The 26,822-nt window shown below is 41.0% G+C and overlaps 1 protein-coding gene and 1 non-coding gene across 2 annotated transcripts in view; both read left to right on the top strand.

Annotated features, from left to right (window-relative positions):
- The window catches only part of ABCA1 (ATP binding cassette subfamily A member 1), a 110,554-nt gene extending 84,291 nt beyond the window's left edge, over positions 1–26,263 (top strand). Inside the window, exons 29-49 of the mRNA XM_052645014.1 lie at positions 192–290; positions 2,378–2,567; positions 3,414–3,508; positions 4,931–4,963; positions 6,111–6,216; positions 7,191–7,265; positions 7,743–7,912; positions 9,455–9,632; positions 11,649–11,764; positions 11,855–11,999; positions 13,595–13,718; positions 15,392–15,521; positions 15,787–15,907; positions 16,693–16,755; positions 17,548–17,654; positions 19,739–19,880; positions 20,246–20,380; positions 22,046–22,149; positions 22,755–22,847; positions 23,503–23,746; positions 24,372–26,263. Coding sequence (XP_052500974.1) covers positions 192–290; positions 2,378–2,567; positions 3,414–3,508; positions 4,931–4,963; positions 6,111–6,216; positions 7,191–7,265; positions 7,743–7,912; positions 9,455–9,632; positions 11,649–11,764; positions 11,855–11,999; positions 13,595–13,718; positions 15,392–15,521; positions 15,787–15,907; positions 16,693–16,755; positions 17,548–17,654; positions 19,739–19,880; positions 20,246–20,380; positions 22,046–22,149; positions 22,755–22,847; positions 23,503–23,746; positions 24,372–24,512 — 2,611 coding nt within the window. The 3' untranslated portion in view covers positions 24,513–26,263. The remainder of the gene's footprint in view (positions 1–191; positions 291–2,377; positions 2,568–3,413; positions 3,509–4,930; positions 4,964–6,110; positions 6,217–7,190; positions 7,266–7,742; positions 7,913–9,454; positions 9,633–11,648; positions 11,765–11,854; positions 12,000–13,594; positions 13,719–15,391; positions 15,522–15,786; positions 15,908–16,692; positions 16,756–17,547; positions 17,655–19,738; positions 19,881–20,245; positions 20,381–22,045; positions 22,150–22,754; positions 22,848–23,502; positions 23,747–24,371) is intronic.
- TRNAG-UCC (transfer RNA glycine (anticodon UCC)) lies at positions 6,433–6,505 on the top strand. Its single transcript has one exon. It is a non-coding gene; the product is annotated as a tRNA-Gly (tRNA).
- Positions 26,264–26,822: the final 559 nt, after the last annotated feature.

The raw sequence follows: 26,822 nt of genomic DNA, 5'->3' as shown, positions 1-26,822 counted from the left end.
AACAACCAGAGGCTGAGTTACTTGTGGGTGGGTTCTGTGTTTCTATTTTAAGAGCTTGGCAGGATTTGGCACACGGGAAGTACTGAATAAAGTGTTAAATTTGCAAAAAAAAAAAAAAAAAAAGCGCCTTTTCTTCTCCCATTCATGATTTAAATGAGTTGCTAAGCTGGCTCCCTCTCATGTATCTACAGTAATGATGCACCTGAGGATGTGAGCACCCAGGAACTCTTAAATGCTCTCACCGGAACGCCTGGCTTTGGGACCCGATGTATGGAAGGAAACCCAATCCCGTGAGTGCCGCTTGAGCTGTGAGCCCCTCCACAGCTGGCTTCGTGTGCTTGTCACCTGGTTTTATCTTTGCACTGCTTTAGTCACTTGTATGCCACCTGGTAATGACCATCATTTACCCTTTGAGACAGTTTTTATTTTAGGGGAGCTAATGTAGTGATTTAACCCTAGCATCTAGAAACAAACGTAACAGACCAGTAGACTCTTCCAGCATCCTGCCAGGAAAATGACTATAGACATTTGTTTTCTGCTTTAGACATTAATATTTAATTTAAATAGTACTTCATAATGATCCCCTTCCCCCAGATCCTATACCTGACTGCAGAGATAGGCTCCTATTATGTATAATTTGCAGTCTTGCTAATCAGTTTCTTCACTCTAAAAGCCTGAAAAGTTGACATAATTTTTATAAAAATGGACATTTTCTTCTTTCAGAGTTGCATGTTTTGTCATATTCTCCTTCAAAGTCCTTTTTTAAAAAAAGAAAAAGTAGGTAGCATATAAATGAATTCAGTGAAATACTCATTTGACGGTCGTTGTATAAGGGCAGAAGGCATGTCCAGATATCTCTGTGAGTAAAAACAGTGAAGAGTGGTGAGGAGCTTCTGAGAGCTCAGTGAAGGTAGAAGCGAGTTCAGGTTTCCAGGCTTGGGTAGAATTTGCACTTGAGGTTGTTAACCACAGATTCAAGGATTATGGAGAGTGTGGGAAAGTTTAGGAAGATTGGAGAAGGGCAAACTTGAATTCCAGGTTTTAAAGGGAAGATAGTGAGCCTGCAGGTGACAGACCAGTGAGCATGCCACCTGGGTGTGCAAGTTCTAATGTGTGCTCTTTAAACATACAGCTGTTATATACTTGTTGGCTCTAATTAACTCTGGATACTTACTGAACACTTGCTAGTATTTAGTACGTAATAAGTATAAATCCTGACAGTTAATATCAGTTCCTAAAGAACAAGATGACCAAGCTGGAGAAGGACAAGTTTCGTAAGATTTGTGATGAGATTCCACTTGGAACCGGAGAGCAGTCCACAAAACTGTTCATTTGATGTAAGAATCATCTAAACCCAGTGGCTCGGCTTCAGATCATAGCATTTTAAAAGTGTAAGGGACGTTGGAAATGCCTTGTTGAAATGTGACCTATTGAAATAAGTCATTGTACTGTTTTGTGGAGAAAATAGGCTCCAAGAGGGCAAGTGACTTGATGATCTCACAGTAATTCAGAACTCAGACATAAATGCCTGACTTGTCACCTGGGATGCTTGCAAACAACCTAGCTCTTCGTGAGCCAACAACTCTCACCTCGGTTCACTCCCCCAAATTCTTTACTTGTTTTAAAACATGTAAAAGTGAATCTTGACATTCTTCCCCAGATTTTCAGCATAAAACGTAGACTTTGCCCGAGGCATATGTCTTCTGACTCCTGCCTCCCTCTTCTCATCTTGCATCACTCTTCCTCATAGCTCATCACATTCCAGCCTCGCTGCCTTCCTGTTGTTCCTTATTCATAGAACACTGGGGACCTTTTCCCCTGCACTCTGTTGCTTCTGCTTGTAATGTTCTTCTTCCCAATCCCTGCCTGGCTTGTTCTCTGTCATCATTTAGGTTTTGGCTGAAATGTATGACTTCTTCAGGTGGTCCTTTCTCATCAGTCATTCCCCCTTTATTTTGCTTCCATTTTGGCCATCAAAGATTATATTATTTGTTAATTAATCTTTCCTGGGAACACAAACTCCATGATGGCAGAGACTTCGTCTTTTCACCCCAGATTCTCAAATATGCAGGACAGTGTCTGGCACATAGTAGAGATGCTCAGTGAATGTTTGTTGAGTGAACCCATGGGTGAGTGATTGAATGCTGGTGATTGGGTTGACTTGAGTTCAGTATATGAGCAGTTAGGCCTTCTTTGTGTTCCATGGTATTTAACTGGAAAACGAGTCTGTAGCTGACAAGTCTGTGGGACAGATCAGTAACTAAGTGGTGAGGGGATATATCTGTATTTGCAGTTATTATTGATTCGTCCTGTGCTCTGAGGCAATAGGAAAGGCCAGACCCTCTTGGGCGATCCTATCCTTGGTGTCCCTTTGCAGAGAAAGGCCCTGCTTGGTGGGAGAGGAGAAGTGGACCACTGCCCCAGTCCCCCAGACCATCACAGACCTCTTCCGAAATGGAAACTGGACAATGGAGAACCCCTCCCCCACCTGCCAGTGTAGCAGTGACAAGATCAAGAAGATGCTTCCTGTGTGCCCCCTGGGGGCAGGGGGGCTGCCTCCTCCTCAAGTGAGTCCTTTCAGGGTGTGACTGAGTAAGTGAGGGTGGCCTGGGAAGAGGAATGGATGACATATTTTGAAGTCAGCCTAGGTCCTTGTTTGAGATACAACCAGAGACAACACTCTGGATCAGTGGTCTGTGGAAGTCACACTGCGGCCTCTCCTGCAGTGGTGGTGTCCCAGGACAGACTGACCGATGCAGCTTCATCTCCACCTCTGCCATAGAGGAGCTGGTGACCTTGGATGGGTCACTCTGAGTCCCTGGGCTTGTTTCCTCACTGCTGAATTAGGGAGGCTGGCCCGTAAAGCTTCTGTGAGGGTTATGACTCTGACAATCCTCTGAGACTATGAGTGAGAGAAGCAATTCTGAATCATTTTTTTCTGAGAATTTCAGGAAGAGGCTTGCTTGTGATGTCTCTCTGCTGCCTTATCAGCATCCAGGTTGTAGGATGAGGACAAGGAATTTTAAATAGTGTTGAAAAAGGAGTCCTTAGTGGTTTGCTTCTTAAAATAGCACTTCATCTCGTCATCAGTGTAACTCCAATGAAGAAAATTCACTAGGCATAGTCAGTGGTGCTGCTCCCTAGAAATCTTTTGTAACTGTGAAGAATGATACTTCATGGTCTATTGCTTAGCTGTTCAGAGTAATTTGCTGGGAATCACCTTAACTTGGCATAAAGGGCAGAATAGACCAGGCCTTGGTGATTGGCTGATGACAGTGTCCAGGCCCTGTGGGCAGGGGTCTGCTCACACCATGGTACGTGTTCGAGGAACATGTGTCATTTTTGTTCTTGATTTGTTTTCTGTTCCAATTATGGCCCATAAAGACACATGTGCTTGGTTTTTCTGATGACAGAAAAAACAGAATACTGCCGACATCCTTCAGAACCTCACGGGAAGAAACATTTCGGATTATCTGGTGAAGACATACGTGCAGATCATAGCCAAAAGGTCATCATTTATAATCCTGGGCCCCTGCTTAGCTGTTACTGATTAGAGGAACTAAAGTCCTAAAAAATAGGAGATTGAATAGTGGTGGGAAACATCACAGTTTGGCTTGATGTTGTCCTTTTGAAGTTTAGGATATTCTTTCAGATTAGAAAAGGTAATGGGAAGTATTATGAATATTCAGGTTGAAGACTGAGGTTGCCTGGCTCCAGAATGAAGATAAATCTGGATTTAAATTCTAATTCTGCCACTTATTAGCTGTTTGACCATGGCAACCAGTTATCCTTCTAAAGCCTTAGGCTGTATATAATGTGATAATAATGTTGCTCTCAGTAGTTTGTTGTAAGGATTAAATGAAATGATACACGTAAAGTACCTCTCATGGATGGAATGAGTGATAAATACGTGGCATTATCCAGAGAGCGCTGAGTTCTCAGGACTTCTCTGTGGAGGCTTAGAAGAGCCATGTAGCTTCCTGGGGCATCACTGCATAGTCCTGAATGCATTAGCTCCCCCAGTATTTGCAATTTTGCTTTCCTCAGTTTCAGTTACCCATCATCAGCTGTGGTCAGAAAATACTAAATGGAAAATTCCAGTAACAAACAATACATAAGTTTTAAATGGTATGCTTCTCTGAGTGGTGTGATGGGAATCACCCCACTGTGTCCCTCCTGGGATGGGAATCATCCCACTGTCCAGCATATCCACACACCATAAATGCTCCTTGCCCTGGCCCTTTTGGTGATCAGATGGACTACCACAGTATTACAGAACTTATTCCCAAGTAACTTTTATTTTACGTGATAGTGGCCCTATTGACCTTCAAAGAAAATGACAGGTGATAGGAAAAAATAGTATACGTAGGGGTTGGTATTATCTGGAGTTTTAGGCATCCAGTTGGGGGGTGTTGGAGTGTGTCCCCTCCAATTAAGGAGGGGACTGCTGTACTTAGCTGATGCCCAGAAAATGTTTGTTCTAGCTTCCTTCCCATCAGCTTTGTTATATTTGGTCCCCTAAGTTGGGAGTTTTAGTGACTTTTAATGACAAGGGTATGCTTGAATGGCAGTTACTGTTAGTTTCCAAGAAAGAAGCATAATCTCTCCATATGTTAGCCATAATTGAACTATTATCTTTGAATTTAAAAAGTTTGTAGTTTGATCACATCTTTGTTGGTTTTTTAATTGTTTTAATACAAGGCATGACCTTCATAAAATAATAATGTTTTAATATGAGGAGAAGAAAAGACATGCTGATTAGGGCTTCTTTTCATTGGCAAAACCCTACAACACCAGCTTGATTGTAGAGTCATTTCTGTCCCTTTGTTGTATCCCCAGGTAGATATTTCTAACTTTTGTATGATCAGGAAAAGCATCAATGTTTCTCTGGACTGATTTCTGGTTTCTTTGTCTTTGGCCCTCACTACAGCTTAAAGAACAAGATCTGGGTCAATGAGTTTAGGTAAGTTGACTCCTCTGTGCTTTTCTTTTTGTTTTCCTTGACTCCTAAAGCTCATGAGGATGATTTTAATGCAGTTTTTTGGACCCTGGGAAGCTGTTGGTTTAGGGATGGTTTTGCCCTTGGCTCAGTGCCCAGCTGCCACTTCAGAGGCCTTTGGAATTTTTGCATATTGATCTCCTTGTGGGTCTCTAGGGATTTGACAGGAAGCATGATGTGAGGGAAAAACCTATGCCAATTAAAATTATCATCAGATTCCTAGGAGACCTAGGGGCCCAAGAACAATTTTTCAGGTCTTTGTAATAACCAAGAAGGTCTTAGATGAAATAGGAGGCTTCAAAACCATCTATGTTCATTGCATTTCAACTCATTTATCCTTCTGAGTTTTTAAAAATAACAATGTTTCTGTTAGGAAATAAGACCAGAATTCCATCAGGAGGGTAAGAATCATTTTTTCCTCTGCTGCAGTCAGGCTTTCTCCTCTCCACCCTCCACCACCACCCCTGCCCGTATCCCTCTGAGTTTTGAAGAAGCAGATGACACTGGGGAAAAAAACGAAGGAAACATCCTTGAAGCCTATTATTACTCATGAGAAATGAGATGCCTTACATGGCTGCCTCAGAACTTTGTTTTTTGACCCTATCTCCCACCTTTCTTCTTTGCCTTTTTTCCCAAGAGCCAGGACCTACTGAATAACTGAGTAGAGTGGATGCAGAACCTTCTGTGGTTCTCCTGCTATGAAAGGGCCATAACCCATCTATAAACCCTCCCTGGCCTCTCTGGCCAATGTCTTCCCTGCTCATCCTGACTCCCCATCTGCTTGCCTTGAGACCCATGTTCAGGCCTGAGCTACCAGGGGTGGGAGGAGCATCTGTGAGATGAATGAGCATTCTTTCCTCAACATCTCAGATGTCTCATTCTGTGTATAATGAGACCCAGGTCCCTCTCACTTGGGCAGAAGCTATAAGAGTTAAGAGATTGCCAGGATCCATTAGAGGAGACCAAGGTGAAACTTTCTCTGAGTCCTATTCTGGTCTTACTTTGAACATACAGTTCCTCTAATTGAACATTACATCCTTAGGCAGTGTCTGCTGCTGAGTGACAATGGGCCCCACGCTGCCTGTGTCGTAATGTCAGGCTATTCTTTTAGGTACGGTGGATTTTCCCTGGGTGCCAGTAATTCTCAGTCACTTCCTCCGAGTGAAGAAGTTAATGATGCCATCAAGCAAATGAAGAAACACTTGAAGGTGGTCAAGGTACAGTACCCATCCTAAGACATGTCGGACAGAAAATGAGTTGCTGGTACATGGGCGTAGTTGACAAGTAGATCTGATTACCTGGTAGCTTACTGTTTAAGATTTTCAAGTACAAAGCCATCACTGAGCACTTAGAGATCATGGGTCAGCCAAGACTGAGTCACTCAGAGTGTACTTACTGTTTGAAAGTGCAGGTCAGAAACAAGTTCAGGGACTTCCCTGGTGGTCCAGTGGTTAAGACTCTGCACTTCCAATGCAGGGTGCCTGGGTTCAATCCCTGATCAGGGAAGTAAGACCCAATACAGCCAAACAAACAAAGATGCTTGAGAAGAAAAAGCAAGTTCAGAGAGTTTAGATCTCTCAGAATAACTTAAGTATAGCCAGTGAACTGGGCATCAAACATACTTTTCTAAAACAATCATTGGTTAAACAGGAAATGAATCACTTTCTTTAAACCGGCAGCTAGTTTTAGGACCTGATAAACATTCACTTTCTTTATCTGTATCCCAGGTTTCCCATTTCTAAGTTGGAATTGGGGGTCTGATGATATGAATTCCAGGGTCACAGACAGCAGGGATTGTCCTAGAATCTCTCCCTTGAGGCCCAGACCCCATATCTGATGCATCTACATGTTAAATGTAGCTGGGGGCGATGTCAAGGGAACGTGGTAAAGAGCCCTTACCACCAGATACAGACTGACATCTGCCTCTTGGGACCACCAGATACAGACTGACAGGGTTTCCCTCTGGTTCCTTTAAGACCTATGACTCGTGGCAACATCAGGGCTTTAGATTTCCAGTCACTTATTTTTCAGGAGCCATTTATTATTTAGAGGGTTCAAGTTGCATTTCAGTGAATGAGGCAGTAGCTGTGTTTCCCTTCACAAGGTTGTGCCATTGTCCACAGACTCCAGACTTCCTGTTGCTCCTCCCCTGTGAACCATCCCAGCTGAGGCAGCTTTTTGTTGTTCACAGGACAGTTCTGCAGACCGATTTCTTAGCAGCTTGGGACGGTTCATGACAGGACTGGACACGAAAAATAACGTCAAGGTAAAGCCCTTTGTTCCAGTGGCTTGATGAACAATAATTCCTGTATTGCCCCGAAGTGTCAGCTCATAATAATGTTGATTCACGACAGAAAAGTCTAGTAACTTTATTGGTGAGGCTATAAAAAGAACTTGCTTTTCTGCTAGTCACACCAGAGGAACCATTATGAACATGACTGAGATACTTAACCTGTTTAAGCCTCAGTTTCCTAATCTGTAAAATGGAGGCAATAACCATGTCTACCTCAAAGCTTTGGTGAAGATTAAATACGTTAAAGAAAGTCAGCATATTGCCTGACCTCACGGTCAGTGCTGGGCACACCCTGGCCCTTGTTACCTCTTTACCATGTTCTCTGATCATGTTTTATCTTTAGGTGTGACTGAAATTTCTGGAGTTCATGTGCATGTTTTGTGTGTGTGCACCAAACTTTGGGAACAGGGGTTAGGAGCAGTACTTTGTACCTGGTATGTTTTATTTCAGGTGTGGTTCAACAACAAGGGCTGGCACGCCATCAGCTCTTTCTTGAATGTCATCAACAATGCCATTCTCCGGGCCAATCTGCAGAAGGGAGCGAACCCCAGCCAGTATGGGATTACTGCTTTCAATCACCCGCTGAACCTCACCAAGCAGCAGCTCTCAGAAGTGGCTCTGTAAGTGTCACTGTGTCTGATTTGGGAGAGGGGAGGGTGTTGGGGGAATTGTGGTGCAGGGGAAAGAAGTATGAAGCTGGTTGTAGAATAACAGCTGGGGACGGAGGTATGTTATGTATGTCTGGGTTGGTCCAGACTCTGGACAAAAAATGATCAGTTTATGAATTGGCTGGGCAGAGATTAAACTACACAAGATAGATGCTTCTGTAATAATTAAAGCCATTATTACATTTAATGAATTCATTTAAAGTAAGTTAAATTGTTAATATGATTCTAAAATATTTTAACTCACTCTTAACACAATGTTTAATTTAAAAATCAATTTCATTTGTTTCAAAACAACTATTTTTAAACTTAGTGAAACACACTTTTATCAGCTTGTGTGTTTATTAATTCCTGGAGAGGGAGAGAGAGACAGCATGTGTGTGTGTGTATGTGTGTATGGTGTTAAAGCCAGTATTATCTAGTTCAGAGTGTATAGCCTTTGAAATCATAGAGATCTGGGTTTAAATCTGGTTTTTTAAACTTTCTAGATACATGGTATTAAGTGAGGCATTTCATGTAAATGGACAAGTCTGGCCTTCAGTGCAAGGTTGATATTCAATACATGTTAGGTTCCTTTCTTGTTTATGGAGTATGGCACAGTTATAGTTTCTGCTTCACTTGTATGGAATATCAGTGTATGTCACTAGGATCTTTATACCAAGCTTATATGAAATTTATATAAAGAAATAATATATATTATATCCCATTTAATGGGCTTATAAGGCTATTTTTCTTATAATAAGGATCTGATGGAATTTTTATGTTAGATTGATATGCCATGCTCTTTTGTTGTCAAATTCATTTACAGCCAGAAATTGTTGTTTGAATAGTTTCACACTAATATTTCTGCTTTATTTAGTTTTCAAGCTACACTACTCCCTTATGTGTGAAAATTTACAGCTTGTTGCTCATAAAAGATCAAGACTAGTAGAACAAAGTGAATGCTATTAGGCCACTCTTAGACTTCCTTTAATAGTTTTGTTTTGGCCGTGGACTCTCTTTGACCTCAGTAGAAGCAGTTTTGCATTTGAATTATTAAGATTTTTTTTTTGATTGAAAATAATCATCTTTAACCCTGAATGAAATATATGTGGTGAACAGATCTTTTTCCCTGGGGTATGCTTCAGACATTCATGTGTGTGTGTGTGTGTGTATGCTTCAGACATTCGTGTGTGTGTGTATCTGTGTATACTTCAGACATTCATGTGTGTGTGCGTGTGTGTGTGTGTATGCTTCAGACATTCGTGTGTGTGTATATCTGTATACTTCAGACATTCATGTGTGTGTGTGCGTGTGTGTGTGTATGCTTCAGACATTCGTGTGTGTGTGTATCTGTGTATACTTCAGACATTCATGTGTGTGTGCGTGTGTGTGTGTGTGCATGTGTGTGTGTGTATGCTTCAGACATTCATGTGTGCGTGTGTGTATGTGCATGTGTGCACGCGCATGTGTGTCTGCATGCTCTGATTGTGCCCTCAGCTGCACTGTCTTTTTCAGGATGACCACATCTGTGGACGTCCTTGTGTCCATCTGTGTCATCTTCGCGATGTCCTTCGTCCCGGCCAGCTTTGTCGTGTTCCTGATCCAGGAGCGCGTCAGCAAAGCGAAGCACCTGCAGTTCATCAGCGGAGTGAAGCCTGTCATATACTGGCTCTCCAATTTTGTCTGGGACATGGTAAGACCACCCGCCTGCTGCTGCTCCATAAACCTCCATCAGGGCTCTAGACTGGACGGATGGAAGGGCTTCTGGCCTTCACCAGGAAATGTTCCAGCTAATCAAAGATGAATGAAAGAGGATAAGGCAGGCACAGTTGTACACTTTCATGTCACCAAACACGACCTTCAGCACACAACTGATGTTACACCAGAGAAAATCAGTCCAAAGGGACTGCAACTGATACCACCACCACCTCATTGCCTAAGTGACAACCTTTTAAAGAACTGAGGTGGAACACTCAGTCGGAACTCTAAGTCAGTGCCTCTAACTTGTCTGATAGATTTTTAACCTCCAGAGTCAGGATATTCTTTGTCTTACCAGGAACTCAACCTGCCATTTGAAAACATCTTTTGTTTTACTGGAAGCTTATCCATCCCTTGCAAATCTGTTTTCATGTCAGCTGTAATATAATGCTTCTGTTTGAGCCAATATGGAGGGTGTCAAAGAATTCTGAAGTTCAAATTATTTTTATAAAGCAGAGTTGAAATGTATCTCCCTATGAGTTCCATTAATTGTAGGCCACACAGAAAATTTAATTCTTCTCCCATTGGATATACCCTCAAATATTTGAAGACACCTATCATTTATCCTAAATCTTCCCCAGATAAGATGGTATATGAGAACACACTTTGTAATCTCTGAAGCCCTGTAGAAGTGTGAGTGATGATGATGATGTCTGTGTTGGTTATAGCAAGCCTCTCAGACTTGTCACTGTTCTGACCTGATTGCCTCTCTGTGGCCCACACTCCATATTGTTAATGTGCTCTTTGAAGAACAAAGCCTAGAATTAGCCTTATAATCAGATTGACATCCAAATGGTTATGGGTCTAGAGGCAATTGATCTTTATCCCATACTCCTCTTCCTCAGCCCAAGGGTACTGCAGTTTTGAAGTAGTGTGGTCTTATTGGCAACTTGTAGGGAACTGAAACCTCTGCTTCATAGGTATTGTTAAATGGGGTCTTTTTCACTGTTTACTAATGCAGTTGACTCTTTTCAACCTTTATATATAGCTTTATTTATAAACATAAAGGTTTTTTAAAGCACATATAAAACTTTTTTCCTGTTAAACTAAATTTTATGGGATGTCCATTTGTTTTGTTTTTTGTCTTAATCGAATGATTGCTTTATTGAGTAAGCACTTACATACTGACTGCTCACTGTGTATCTAACTCTGCCAGGCATCACAGATTCAGAGATGAAAGATCAAGTCCCTGACTCAGGAACACTATTATCTTCCTGTATATTATCCATCTCTCCCTGCTGTAGAACCTCTGAAATTTGCTGTAAGCATGTCTTCATCTAAGTTGTTGAAAAACACAGTTGGGTAGGATGTGACTGAGGCACAGAGCCCTGCAGTCTGAAGCTACAAATTCTTCTAACAGCTGGCAAGCCCACTGCTACCTCCCTGCCTGTGCTTTGCTCTGCCAGCTGCGAATTCCTGTAATTGTCTTGTGGTCAAGACTTTATTTCTGCATTTTAATGCTTGAGACACTGTCAGGACAGACTTTAAAATTAGTCTTGGTGTGATGAAACTGTCCTGACATTGATGTTATAAGTGCTTACCTCATAAATAGATTACAAGAGAGCTTGAACTTGGGCAGACTGTAATATAGCATTAATGATGAAACAGACACAGTCATCTTCGGGAAGAGTAATGGCAGCTTACTTGCTGCCTGTGAAATTGAAATTACTCTGACTGGGAATCCATCCTTCAATAAGTTTACTGAGCGTGACACCTTGGCTTATCTGTTGGAAAGACAGAAAGGACATGCAGTTTATAAAATCAGCCAGGGGTAAAAGGCTTGTGAAAATGTGCTGTCCAGTATTTTGATTAATAGTTTTTGTGGCTTCATTAACTCACAGTTATTCTTCAATATGTTTATCTGCCCTTTCTTGTCCAGTGATGGTGAAGACTTGAGATGTGTTGTGTCTTTGACTTAGGGGTGACCTTGGTTTCCTTGTTTCACTTTTAGTGCAACTATGTGGTCCCTGCCACGCTGGTCATTATCATCTTCATCTGCTTCCAGCAGAAGTCCTACGTGTCCTCTACCAACCTGCCTGTGCTCGCTCTTCTACTTTTGCTGTATGGGTAAGGCACCTCTGGATGGGGCAGATGGAATCCACTGTCAGAGAGAAGGTGGAGGACACGCAGTGGACATGTGTCTTTGTGCCTCACCAGGTGGTCCATCACACCTCTCATGTACCCAGCCTCCTTCGTGTTCAAGATCCCCAGCACAGCCTACGTGGTCCTCACCAGCGTGAACCTCTTCATCGGCATCAATGGCAGTGTGGCCACGTTTGTGCTGGAGCTCTTCACCAACAATGTGAGTTCTGTGGAAAGAGATGCTGGGATGACCATATCTGGAGCCAGGGGATAGTGTCTGTCATGATTGTATTCTGCTTGCCTGTGGCGTTGACCCCATGGACCAGTCTGAACTTTTGCAGTCTGTCTTTCCTGGGTTTGCATAGCATCTCTTGCTTCTCCTTTTCCTTATGTGTCTCTGATCAAATCTTTCTGTTTCTTTCGACAAGTCCTTTTATACTCCTTTCTGTCCAAGTGTTGCTTTCTCCAGTATTCGGTCCTCTGCCATCTTGTTTTCCACTGTAGGAACTGTCTCTGGGTGATGCTGTTCATTCTGGAAGCTTTTACCCCCACCTCTCAGTGTCTCACATTGTTCTCTCTCAGATCTGTGCCTTAAGCCCTGACTCTTCCATTGAACTCTCGCCTCACAGTCTCACTTGCCCAGTGGGTGGCTCCGTTTAGATTAACTGAAAGATACCCTAGACTGGTCACATCCCAGTCATCTTCCCCTCAGAACCCAGTATTTCTCTTGCCATTCCTGTCACACTGGATGGCATTACAATCCCCCCAGTCACCCCAGCTGGCAGTATTAGAGCTATTTATCTGCTTTGCTTTTGCTTATTTCTCCCACATTCAGTTGGTGACCTTGCCAGTTCCCTCAATTACAGATCTCTCAAACAAGGTTTCCTGTCCATTCCTGTTGTCATTGCTTTTGTCCAGACACCTTAACTTAACCCACAAGGCCTTTCAGAGGTGTATAATCCTTCCTGGACAGTCCCCACCACACCCTTTCCCAACATGGTAGGCTTCGGCTGAAGGGTTCCTTAAACCCTCCGCAGGCCCACAGGCCTGTTTGAGGACCCCCAGCCCAGCCCGCATGGTCCTCACCAGTGTGAGCCTCTTCCTCAGTGGCAGTGGCAGTGTGGCCACTCTGTTGTTGGAGCTCTTCACCAGCAATGTGAGCTACCACCCAATTCTGTGAAAACTAAGCTTCAGCCTGAAGTTTTGCTTACCTGCCGTATAGCAGGTACTCTCTCTTCTCTGTGCTTCCAAAGCTCACACAGTTCATGCCTCCAGGACAACACATCCAATTATGTAGTAATTTCCTGTTTCCATATTTCTTTTCTTCAGAGTAGAGACTGTTTCTTAATCATCTTTAGCTCTCCTCTTCCCTAGCCCAGTGCATCCAGCACTTAGCAGCTTACTTAGTTGCTAGGTATTTGGCCATTGCTAGATTGATGTATTTGAGAAGAATTATTTGAATTCCAACAAAATCCTGAAACTGAAATATATTGACCTAAACATGAGCAATTTGCTTTTAAAATGCTAAGCAAATGTTTTGTGTTGGATTTGCTTTTCATTAAATGCAATCATATTTCTAAACTTTGCTCATTTTCCTCCCATATTCATAGCATTATTCCAAATTTTCTAAAGAGCAAAACTTTTGCTACATTATATATCATTAGCTATGGCTGCTGCTGTTTATTGGTATCTGAATCAAAGATTCAGTTTGACCTCAAGGAATCAAACTTTTTCTTCACTCTCATATTTTAGACCTTGGTCAGTTTTTAGCCTGCGTCATAAAAGACATACAGTCTGTCTCTTATTTTTTTTTAGAAGCTGAATAACATCAATGATATCCTGAAGTCAGTGTTCTTGATCTTCCCACATTTTTGCCTGGGACGGGGGCTCATTGACATGGTGAAAAACCAGGCAATGGCTGATGCCTTGGAAAGGTTTGGTGAGTGACAGCAGTGGCTACAGGATGTTTTAATAGGGATGGGAGTTTGTATGGGTCTTGATACTTTGGCCTTTATTTTGGAAAAAGGCTGGTGACTGGGCCTAGGACTTCCCTCCGCTGATAGGGCTCATATCAGCACAGTTGGCTGTGGCTTGTCTGACACAGCCATTTGTCTGAAAGGTGAGAACATGGTTTTGGAGGTAGGGAAAAATACTGGTTTTAGCTTGGACCCAGTGCCTGGTACCACTGGTGGCGTTTGTTAAAGTCATTGGAAAAATCAAATCACAGCTCTAAGAATTAGGTACAGGCCAGAGAATCGAAAGGAAAGATGCAAACTTTGGCTCTATTAGGAAGATCATGGACCTGCAGGTGGGGTCCTATATTACCTTTTATACAGTCTATAAAAAGATAATTTACTGCAGCTCTTTCTGCCTTTAGAGCCTTTAAAAAATCTCTCCTGTGCCCACATTACTATTCTTTATCGACTTGCTCATATAGTTAGATGGGCCATGTTATTTAATGGGCATAGAAGAGGGACTATTTTTTTAAGCTTGGAGGTACAAAGGAGATATATAAGGAATTTAAGGAATATTTATATAAAATGAGGTGAATTGAGTTACTAGATTATATTGTGCTGTGCTTAGTCGCTCAGTCCTGTCTGACTCTTTGTGACCCCATGGACAGTAGCCCACCAGGCTCCTCTGTCCATGGGGATTCTCCAGGCAAGAATACTGGAGTAGGTTGCCATGTGCTCCTCCAGGGGATCTTCCCAACCCAGAGGCAAATCCAGGTCTTCTGTATTACAGGTGATTCTTTACCATCTGAGCCACCAGGGAAATCCCTAGATTACATTATACGCTACTGAAAGGAGCATCTTTTAATGTGCTTTCTAATCTTCCTTAGTGAAGCTAATAATTTGTTAAAATACTGACCCTAAAAATTACCCTGGATTGCTTGCCTTTTCACAAAGAATTTTTGGCACATCTCATTCAAAAGGAAGCATTAGGTTTCTTAGATGAAGTTACAGATCTAATACATGTTGACTCTGAAATTCTGATTGATACTGCATTGCAGTATGCTTCCCTAAAACCTTACCTTAAGTCAGACTTGGAAACTGGTGACTCCTTTATTTTTTCGTCCTTATCACGGGTGATGTACCAAGTGGCTTCAGTCGTGTCCAACTCTTTGCACGCCTATGGACTATAGCCCACAAGGCTCCTCTGTCCATGGGATCCTCCAGGCAAGAATACTGGAGTGGGTTGCCATGCCCTTCTTCAGGGGATCTTCCTGACCCAGGGATTGAACCCGTGTCTCTTACATCTCCTGCATTCGCAGGCGGTTTCTCTACCATTAGTGCTGTGACCAGATCCCTAAAATGGGTGATAACCATTGGTATTTGTAGAAATGGGCTTCCATAGGAGCTCAGTTGGTAAAGAACCTGTCTGCAATACAGGAGACGCTGGTTCAATTCCTGAGTTGGGAAGAGCCACTGGAGAAGGGATAGGCTACCCACTCCAGTATTCTTGGGCATCCCTTGTGGCTCATCTCGTAAAGAATCCACTTGCAACGTGGGAGACCTGGGTTCAAAACATAGGTAAATTTGAGCCTGAATTTGAGGAAGGGCTTTGGTCTCTCGTGCCTCCATTCTGATTTGATCTCTGCACTGTGTCCAGGGGAGAACCGCTTTGTCTCACCACTGTCTTGGGACTTAGTGGGACGAAATCTCTTTGCCATGGCTGTGGAAGGAGTGGTGTTCTTCCTCATCACTGTGCTGATCCAGTACCGATTCTTCATCAGGCCCAGGTGAGCTTTCTTGCAGAACTCACTGAGCACTTGGTTTAGGGTCACAGCAGATGGAGCACAGCGAAACACTCAATGGTGGCTGGGTTGACTTGAACGCAAAGCGGATAATCAAACTGATTCTCCCAATGTGGGCATCCCCTGTCCAACAGTACTGACAATGCTGGAGTGTGGATTTTATAGGACTGATGTAGAAACTGGGTCTTGGACTTAGAACATAACTTGAAAGGTTGATTTTTTTTTTTCTTCTTAATTTTCTTCCCCCAAGACCTGTAAAGGCAAAGCTTCCTCCTCTGAATGATGAGGATGAAGATGTGAGGAGGGAAAGACAGAGAATTCTTGATGGTGGAGGACAGAATGACATCTTGGAAATCAAGGAGTTGACTAAGGTGAGACAGTGAAGACAGGCTACAACTTGCCTTCAATTTTTTCAGCTTTATATGTTAGAAACTAGCATTTTGCTGACTCACTTAATAAAAGGAGCATGCTTCCTGAAAGGTGCATTTATACCAAGTTTCTGTCAATTTAATTTTACTTAAAATACACCATGGAGACTTCTCTAATTAAATCCTACCGAGAATAATTTTAAAGTGAACTCTCATTCTTGAGTATGTTTGATTTTCATGTTTATATTTACGTGTTAGTTATTAAAACATCTAATATTGTATATTGAGTCAAAGCTGAAGTTGGGAGAATAAATGATTGATTTTGAATTTCAAAAAAAGCTGATAAATACCCATTGATTAAGAGGAGGATCTATTTTGGCCCCTTCTAGGTGCCAGAACAACAATAATTCAGTTTTTTGTAATATGTTCAATATTTGAAATGTTTTGATAACAAATTTTTATCCCGTAGAATTTAATTTTTAAAATATCTGCAGTGTCTTTATATTAAATAAAAATTATGTAGATGTTAATGACAAATATATTTTTTTAAAGTCTGATATTCGATTAAAAAATACAAAGAAATTCATTTATATTTTGAGCATCAGAGTCATTCAAAAGCCAGTTGCCACAGAGACAGACTAAGGCTTTGGCACATTAAGTATCTGACTTAGTCTTATCAATGAGTCGAATCTCGTGGTGTGTTTAGGTCATAATTCCCTCTTCCACAGTTGCCTGGGGGAGCCGTGAGTCACTGCAGCTCATGACTTTTTACATTTTGCTGGTTTCAGGTATACAGAAGAAAGAGGAAACCTGCTGTTGACAGGATCTGCGTTGGCATTCCTCCTGGTGAGGTAAAGGCGCTCTATCCATATTGTGTTTGCTCCTATTAATTCAGACTGTCTCTACTCCAGTCAAACAACAATGTCTGTAAGAAGTTAAAAGTGATTTAAAAAGGCTACTCCATTTATATCTATGTGTAGCAGTCAGTCATTGAAAGTTTGAGGGCCCCATATATCAAATGGAGAAGGAAATGACAACCCACTCCAGAATTCTTGCCTGGAGAATCCCATGGACAGAGGAGCCTGGCGGGCCATGTCCATGGGGTGTCAGAGTCCCACACGACTGAAGTGACTAAGCACACATGCGTGCATATATCAAAACTAGTGGCCCTGTGTATCAACAATTTTGGATAATCTCAGACAATTTAAGAAAAGTATGTTCATCTAGAAAGTGATTTTGTGATCCATTCAAGATGATAATGAAATTCAAATAGATTTTTAAAAAGATTTTCTCTTTATTTATGTTTGTATTCTTATATACCCTTTAGCTAGATTCGATGGTAAAATTTGATTTGTTGGCTTTTATCACTGTTTTTCACTCGTTAACTTTGGCTTTAACCCAACAACTCAAAGAATATTTACAAATACATCCACATTTAAAATGGTTCCATTATAAAATGTATGATTAAACATCCATATGACTTCTGAAAACCTAGAAAATATTTTACTCTTCATTAAGAGTGACATTTTAGGATCATGTTACATAAAAATGAAGCTGAGGTGACTATTTATTAATCTTTTATATTCAGATTTTTAATAGTTTGCTAATATTACTGACCCAATCATTTTCCCAATCATTTTCAGTGCTTTGGACTTCTGGGTGTTAATGGAGCTGGGAAATCATCAACTTTCAAGATGTTAACAGGAGATACCACTGTTACCAGAGGAGATGCTTTCCTTAACAAAAATAGGTGAGAAAACAAGTCTGTATTTTGCCACAAAGACTTTTTTTAAACTTTATTTAAATGAATATGTTGTGATTTTGATATAACAGCACTGTATAGTTTCTAAAAATGTTGAAATATAGTAAACTGTAAAGAAGAAAATAAAAATCCATAATCCCAGTACCTACAGATAATGACTATTTACACTACCTTTTAGTTTCACTTTATTTTTTTTAACAGATTTATTCAGGTATAAGTTATGTACCTTACAGTTTGCTTGTTTTAAGAGTACAATTCAGTGACCTTCAGGCAATATGCAGAGTTGTACAACCATTATCACAATACAATTTTACAACATTCCCATCAACCCAAATCTCTATTTTTTATATATATATTATATTTATGTATGAGATTATATTGGATTATATTGAGATTATATTAGATCTAGATTTTTAAATTAGTTTTTTGTTGCTAATGACTTGGGTTACATATTCTAAGATGTAGAATTTTACATTGCTGCATAAAATGCCTCTGTGTACACGTACCTGTAGTTTATTTCACTATTTCCTTATTGTTGGACATTTATTTCACTAGTTCCTTAATTGTTGGATATTTGTTTCTGTTTTTCACGAAATATGTCCTTGTATTCATTTTGATTGTTTCATCAAGATACAAGGTTATATACCTGTGAAATTGCCCTCTAAAGGTTATGCCAACAATGGATGTCACCACTGGGCTAGTATTTGAAAATGCAGAGATCACTGAGCAGCCTGATCTTAAGGCGTACAGTATGCCTACAGTACAGCCCTGCTAGGCAACTTTGAAAGTGAAACCCTTGAGCATTCTAAATATGTGGAACTTCTCTGGGCTTTTTATATGGAGAAATGGTACAAATGGCTTTCAAACTTTTTGATCATGTCCCATAATAGCAAATACATCTTACCTCTCAGTCAAGTAAATGCACAAAAACATGTAAACAGGCATATAGCTTAAATAATTTTGTAAAATACTACCTACTCTTACTGCTTATAGTGCATTCAATATTTCTTACTCCACTCTCTGCCATGCCATTTTAATAATACTAGTTGTGGCCTACTAAATTTATTTCATAATGTACAAATGGGGGATGACTCACAATTTGGACAAAGGGCTACTAGCCAATAAAATTGAAAACATCAAGGAACTTAATGTACTCATGACTTTTCTCTGCATCTTACATTTGTTTTAGTAACAGTGTAAAGGCGGTTTAAGAGAACGGAATTTTTAGAATAGCAGGCCTGAGGCTACATACATGGTTCCCCAGGTTTGTTTCTAGTACCAGGCTCCTGGGGTATATAGCAGTAGTAGCAATAACTGGTCCAGACTAAGGTTCATCACATTGCCTGATTCTGAATACTGGTATGAGCAGTGTAGTTGTGAGGTCTAGGCGAAGGGTCTGTGAGGGTCCAACTTCAGTTCTGGAAAACATTGGACCTGGGCCTACTAATTGATGTGCAGAGAGGAATGAACACTGCTGACAGGCTGAACCCATGGCTCTCCAGAGGTGACTGAAGTGCAGCCGTCAGACTGGATGTGACACTGAGCTTCCTCCTACACCAGGGATCCTTAACCCTAGATTGGCTTCATGGGGCCTAAAAGCTGCCGCCACCAGTATATGTAAAATTGTGTCTGTAGTTACATTTTTTGTTGTCATCAGGTTCTCATCATGAAAACCTTCAAAACCAGGGCAGTTTCTGTGTTGAATATTTAGTAGGACTATAGGGTTTGGATCATGCTGTGGCCAAGTCAGTGTATAGGCAGCAAAAAGCAGGGGGAAGTCACCCGAATTGCTGGGCCTCCTCTGGCTTAAATGAAGCAATAGAGCACATGGTGCATATGACTGGGCCGCAGAATCAAGTCAGGAATGGACACTTCATGTTAAAGCCCCTGGATAGCGTGACTAAGATTGTTGATATCCTGAGGGCAGAAAGGCTGTTCCTTGAAGCTATAAGCAAGTGTGCTCACTGGTCTGTTTGTCATGCACAAGCACAGTGTATAGAATGTTAGGCAAGATGGTCTGACCAGGGTACCAAAATGCATAAAACCCTGACCAGTTTTGCTTTTCTTTGCAGTATCTTATCAGACATCCACGAAGTCCATCAGAACATGGGCTATTGCCCTCAGTTTGATGCCATCACAGAGCTGCTGACTGGAAGAGAACACGTGGAGTTCTTTGCCCTTTTGAGAGGAGTCCCGGAGAAAGAAGTAGGCAAGGTACTGTGGGCACTGGAAAGCCAGCCTGCCTTCTTTGGCATCCTGACAGCCTGCCTTATGGCTGTGACCTTCGCACATGGCCATCGGCTTCAGGCTGTTCTTCCTTATGGGTGCAGCGACAGGAAGTGCCGGCTCTTTGCAGCTACTTTCAAAGGGGGAGGCTGCGGCGGTGGGGTAGGGATGGGAGACCAGGCTCGCTCTGGGCAGAGAGGGGGTGCTGCTTCCTGTGCGGTGGGCACTATCCAGGTCATGATCGTATAGAATCTGGTCCTACTCAGTGAAAGAATTCTCACACGTAAGTGTAAGAAAGCATGATAAAATTACCAAACCCAGCAAAGGTCAAGGTGCTCTTTTATCACTCTTAGGTTGGCGAGTGGGCGATTCGGAAACTGGGACTTGTGAAGTATGGAGAAAAATATGCTGGGAACTACAGTGGAGGCAATAAGCGCAAGCTCTCAACAGCCATGGCTTTGATTGGCGGGCCTCCAGTGGTGTTTCTGGTGAGTGTGACTGAATGGAAAACCCTGTTCTGGCCTGAATGGAAAGCATCTCTATTCTAAAGTCCTGGATGTCCAGGATGTGCATGACTGGCTTGGCAATGGCAAGCCCCACCTCACCCGATGAGGAATAGCCCGATGAGGAACCAGAGGGAAGCTCCCCATCCCTCTTCGTAACACACATGGGGCGTATCTGCCTTGCCCTCGGATGTTACAGAGAGGGAGATACTCCAGGGACCTTGTTTCTCTGGCATGGAGAATCCCAACAAGTGTTACTGAGGCTGGGCGTAGGATTTAACTTTCTTTGGACCATTCTGTATGCCATCTATGTGTTCATCCTCTGGAGATAGAGAATGTTGTTACAGCTTCAGGATCCCTAAGTAGCACCTTGGGTCATAGTTCCTCACATATGGATAAATGGAAAACAGAAGATCAGACCAACAGTGGCCTTTGACCTTTTTCTTCTGTAGAGGAGAAGGGCACTGAGGTTATTACAGGAAGAAGCCTTGGACTGAGGCTTTAAAGTTATCCAGATTTAGATTTAGAATTTGTTTCTCTAAAAGCAGCAAGTCTAAGATCATGGCATCCGATCCCATCACTTCATGGCAAATAGATGGGGAAACAATGGAAACACTGACAGACTTTTTTTAGGGGGGCTCCAAAATCACTGCAGATGGTGACTGCAGCCATGAAATTAAAAGATTTTTGCTTCATGGAAGAAAATCTATGACTAATCTAGACAGCATATTAAAAAGCAGAGACATTACCTTGCTGACAAAGGTCCATCTAGTCAAAGCTATGGTTTTTCCAGTAGTCATGTATGAATATGAGAGTTGGACTATAAACAAAACTGAGTGCCAAATAATTGATGCTTTTGAACTGTGGTGTTGGAGAAGTCTCTTGAGACTCCCTTGGACTGCAAGGAGATCAAACCAGTCAATTGTAAAGGAAATCATTTCTGAATATTCATTGGAAGGACTGATGCTGAAGCTGAAACTCCAATACTTTGGCCGCCTGATGTGAAGAAGTGACTCTAGAAAATACCCTGATGCTGGGAAAGATTGAAGACAGGAGGAGAAGAGGACGACAGAGGATAAGATCTTTGGATGGCATCGCCAACGGGCATGAGTTTGAGCAAGCTCCGGGCATTGGTGATGGACAGGGAAGCCTGGCATGCTGCAGTCCATGGGGTTGCAAAGAGTCAGACACGACTAGTGACTGAACTGAACGGAACTGGAGACCAGCAAGTAGAGTATAACAGGCTAAGCCAGGGTGAACTAGAATTAAAAAAGAAGAAATTTATTCAATTTTTGAACTGACTTCAGTAGCATTTCAGACAAAAATAATTTTTAGTATATGCTTGTCAGTCATGAAAAGATGATTGAAACTAAATGACTTTTCCCTTTTCCTTTCTGTTTATTTGGAGAAATTTAACTTCACAAAAATTAAATTTGAGTTTTCTACTCAGTGACAGTTATAAAAGTGAACTGGTTATAAACAAATATGAAATATTCTTTTATGTAAGGTCTTGTTTTTTGATCCATCAGGAAATAAACAGAATGGTAAGTTAAACCTTAGGCTATTTCTAAAACGCTTCTGCATTTAAGACCAAACCTATCTTTGATTTTTTTCCAACACATAATAAGACTTATTCTATTCTGTTTACAGGATGAACCAACCACAGGCATGGACCCTAAAGCCCGGCGCTTCCTGTGGAATTGTGCCCTAAGTATCATTAAGGAAGGGAGATCAGTAGTGCTTACCTCTCACAGGTCTGTAGTGAAGAGTTGGCTTGACTTTGTTGTTGTATAATTTTTAGGTTTTCCAAGTAGTATATATGGTCACTGTGTAAAAACAGAAAACACAGAAAGGCAAAGAAAAAAAAATTATGGTCACCTGATGTATCACCAGGAGACAACTATTATTATCACTGGGCAATATATCTTTGCAGAGTTTTCCTCTGCAAATCTATACACAGTGTATATGTTTTTTACAAATAAAAATGCAAGCTTTGTCATATATACCAAGTTCTTTTTCACTTAACAATATTGAGAACAGTATTCCAAGTCTGTTTAATTGAGATGTGTCATCATTTCTTATAGCTATTAGTGAATAGTATTCCATTAGCATATACCCTAATTTACTTAACCGTTCCTCTTTTGTATAGACACTTGGATCATTCTCAGCTTTTTCACAATTGTAAATGACACGGCAGTGAGCACTATTTTCCCTACATCTTCATGAAATTTCTAGCAGGATGCAGTTATACTCTAGGAAGCTAAGAATCTGTTTCTTTGAAACGCCAGATGTCATGGTGATGTTCTGACGGTTACAGGAGCATCTTTCTCAGACTAAACCTCATTCTGTGTCCCCACAGTATGGAAGAATGTGAAGCTCTTTGCACCAGGATGGCAATTATGGTCAATGGGCGGTTCAGGTGTCTTGGCAGTGTTCAACATCTGAAAAATAGGTAACAAAGACAATTTCTTTGGGATCCCACGTAATGAGAAATTGTGTATTTATTCTTTTGTGAATGTATACATGGTGGTTCTAAACCAAAGGGAAATAAACTGAACAAAATGGTACAGTGCAAAGAGTGAGGACTTTGAAGTCCAACAGAACGGCGTGCAAATTCTCTCTTTACCTTTTAGTGGTTGTATGCACTTGGGCAAGTTATTTAACCTCTCTGAGAGTCAGTATTCTGGGAATAGCTACTTTCTGGTTTTGTTATAGAGATGTAATGGGAGGATTTACATGTGCCAGTAAGGTTGGAGCATAGACTTTGGAGTCAAACACACCAGTTGGTTTGACTGGTGTTGGGTCCACACCCCAGCCCTACCACTTCTGAGTTTTGTATCATGAGCAAGTGACCAACTCTCTAGGTTTCAGTTTCTCTGTAACATCTCACAGGTCCAAGTGTGGATTAAATGAAGTCATGTCTAAAGCACTTGGCAAGGCAGCTCAAATAGAATAGGTATTCAGTATATGACAACTGGTTCCTTTTCTCTGAAACTGATTTCTGGGTCTGACAGGGACTATTTCCTCTTTCAGGACCCAAGAGTTAAGTATTCTTTTGAGAAGTTTCCCCAGAGTCTTCAATTTGATTTTGTTTTTCCTGCTTTCAGGTTTGGAGATGGTTATACAATAGTTGTACGAATAGCAGGGTCGAACCCTGACCTGAAGCCTGTACAGGAGTTCTTTGAACTCGCCTTTCCAGGAAGCGTCCTGAAGGAGAAGCACCGGAACATGCTTCAGTACCAGCTTCCGTCTTCACTGTCTTCCCTGGCCAGGATTTTCAGCATCCTTTCCCAGAGCAAAAAGCGACTCCACATAGAAGACTACTCTGTCTCTCAGACAACACTTGACCAAGTAAGCGTTGAGTGTCAAAAGTAGATTTGCTCTTCAGGGTGAGGACTCTTCCCCCTTCATTATGGGCCCTAGAACAGTATAGATTATCTGAGCATGAACTCCTGATTGTCAGCTGTTATGCTTTTTACCTAACCTCCCTGAATCTGAAAAGGGAGATGATGCTACTGATTTCATAGGGTTATTATGAGAATAAATTGTCATACTAATCATAAAAACTGCAATTTATTGAGTATCTGCCATGGGCAGGTATTAGGCCAAGTACAGTATCCCGTTTAAATTAAATGACATCAGGTACAAAAGAGATCCTGGCCCTTAGTAGACATCCAGCAAATGTTAGTTTTCATCCCCCTTCCCTTTAATCAAGTCTGTTTGAGTCAAAGTATAGATGATTGAGTGGTTGGTTGATTTGGAGGGGCAATATATAAGGGCAGTTTTTTACTTTTTTTAATGATTAATGCTTTTTCAGTCATTCCTTTCTCCCTCCTACACAAAGTTTTCTAGTTAATCTATTTATTCAATCTCAGATTCTTCTATATGACCTAATTTCCACATGGGGAAAAGTGCAAGTTGAATAAAGAGAGAGCAAGTTAGAGGTGTTTATAATGGTCTGTCTTTATTTTGACAGGTATTTGTAAACTTTGCCAAGGACCAAAGTGATGATGACCACTTAAAGGACCTGTCATTACACAAAAACCAGACAGTAGTGGATGTTGCAGTCCTCACATCTTTCCTGCAGGATGAGAAAGTGAAAGAAAGTTATGTATGAAGAATCTTGTCCATATAGGGTGGCTGGAAGAAGGGAGGAACTAGACCTTCCTCTGTACCACGTGAAGTGTTCCAGAGGAAAGAGCTAGAAGATTTTGTGGGAAGAAGTAAACTGGATACTGTACTGATACTATTTCAATGCAATGCAATTCAATGCAATGAAAACAAAATTCCATTACAAGGGCAGTGCCTTTGTAGCCTATGTCTCATATGGCTCTCGAGTGAAAAAGACTTGAATTTAGTTTATTACCTTATACTCATGTGAAACTCTAGTATGGAACCCAGTGGACATATGAGTTTGACATACTTTTTTTGTTCCTTTGTATTCTTACTGGGGTTGCAACAATAATTCATCAAGTCATGGCCAGTGATTATTTTTCAAAATCAAAAGGCATGCACATGTTCATTTATTACGCCGTGCCATGCCAAGAGACTGGCTTCCTGGTGACATAGCCACTGCTGGCAATGAGTGTGCCAGAATTACTAGTGCCAAGTTTCTCAGAAAGCCTGAAGCACCATGGTATGTATTGTACACTTTTGTGAAAGCTGCGCTACTCAGTCTGTTGACATCATCAAATACCAGGTGATGAAATGGCGCCATGTGTGGGGAAAGTCCTGCTTTGATTCCCTTTTTGAGCTGCTCTGGTGATGGTGACATGGAAACTGCATGGTGACATGCAAAAGCAAAACTTGGTTTCATTGTTGTCCTTTGCTTGGAACCATGAGTCTCCAAGATTATCTTTCTGGGACTCTAAGTATACTTAGATCCAGGTAAGAAGCAAAGAATCAGCAACCACATTGTTGGGGCTGCAAGCTGGGGAGGCCATGGCATGTGATGAAAGAGATGATGTATTTGGAATCAAGGGAAGTCTGTGTCCATTTGTCCTGCTTGTCTACTAACACGGTACAGTGCATCTCAAGATCTTGTCGTTTGACACAAGCATAGTATTATTTCTGGCTTTTTGAATTCATCTAGAATATGAAAAGACGGAGTTGTCTTCTGAGAACAATCTTTGTACTTTTAACGTTATTTGGAATTGTAAGTTCTATTAGTGACTTCTAAAAACTTAGAGTGGCTTCTTTGTAGAACCCTGTGGCACAGAGGAGTATGGCCACACTGCCTCCTCGCTAGCTTTAATTTTTCACGTATGTTTGCAAATGGATTATCTGACTAATGCCTAGTGACTTGAAAACAGTATGATGGCCAAGATCTCATGACAACATTATATTTAAGTATCTTTAAGATCGTTAAGCATACTTTTAGTATCAGCGCATTAGTCAAGTATTCTTTGAGTGTATGTTATAACTGAGTGAGTATGGATGGATGGCGTGGGGAGAAATTAAGTTTCAGTAGATTTCCTGTGCCATGTTCATCAGATAACTGGTTTACAAATACAGGTTTTGTTGTGGTTGTGGGAACCCACTGAAAGAATATTGGGCAGCCCACTTTTTGAAAGCAGCAACAGTGCAAAAGCCAAGAAAGTTTATGTCATAGGGTCACAGATTAGCTTCAAAACTTGTTGAATAACATAAAACTTTGGCTTATGGCATTTAGTACCTTTGAATATTGGCTTTGAAAATCTCAGATACCCCATTCTGACAATCTCAAATTTTTTATCTCTTCAGTCACTATCATGGGAAAAAAGCAGCAAATGCCCCCACATGAAAATTATTTCAGACTTTTCCAAGGCAGTTTAATTGTTTTTAGTCAGTAAACACTTGTTAAAAAGAATGTTATCTGTCTTGAGACAACAAAATTATGAGAGAAATACTGTTTGAAGTTAAAGTGATCTTTTAATATCATTACTAATGTCTTTTCCTTTTAAAAAATGAGATATTAATTCTAAAAGTACAAGATTTCAGATCTATTCCAAATATACATTTTTTCTTTTAAAATTGATTGCATGTTATCATGCAACTTGTTGCCTGGAGAAAGAAAATGACCTTTAGAGAGTATTGCCAATATTTTCTAAAATGATAAACAAGTAATAAAGACATTTTCCCAATAATTCTTGGCCTAAACTCATATTTTATGCTGTCTTTAATGATATAAAATTCATAGAATGTTTGTTTCTCCTTGTTTAGTATTTTCCAAAATCAAGCTTCTGCTAGATTCCCATTTCAGCAGAATCATGTCCTAAATCTGTATTGTATCAAAGCCATGAGCAGCTCCCTTTTTTGGATTATTCTACTTCAAGGCCATATTTTAAAAAAATCAAAAGATACTGTGAACTACTTTGAAAAATGCAACATTTCGATATAGATTTAAAGGCTATCTTAAGCTAGGAACAATCTACAGCTACTCATCTAC

This window comes from Budorcas taxicolor, chromosome 8 (assembly GCF_023091745.1).
Source record: "Budorcas taxicolor isolate Tak-1 chromosome 8, Takin1.1, whole genome shotgun sequence".
NCBI classification, from domain to species: Eukaryota; Metazoa; Chordata; class Mammalia; order Artiodactyla; family Bovidae; genus Budorcas; species Budorcas taxicolor.
Note: the sequence above shows the minus strand (reverse complement) of the source record. Positions and strands in the feature narration are given on the sequence as shown.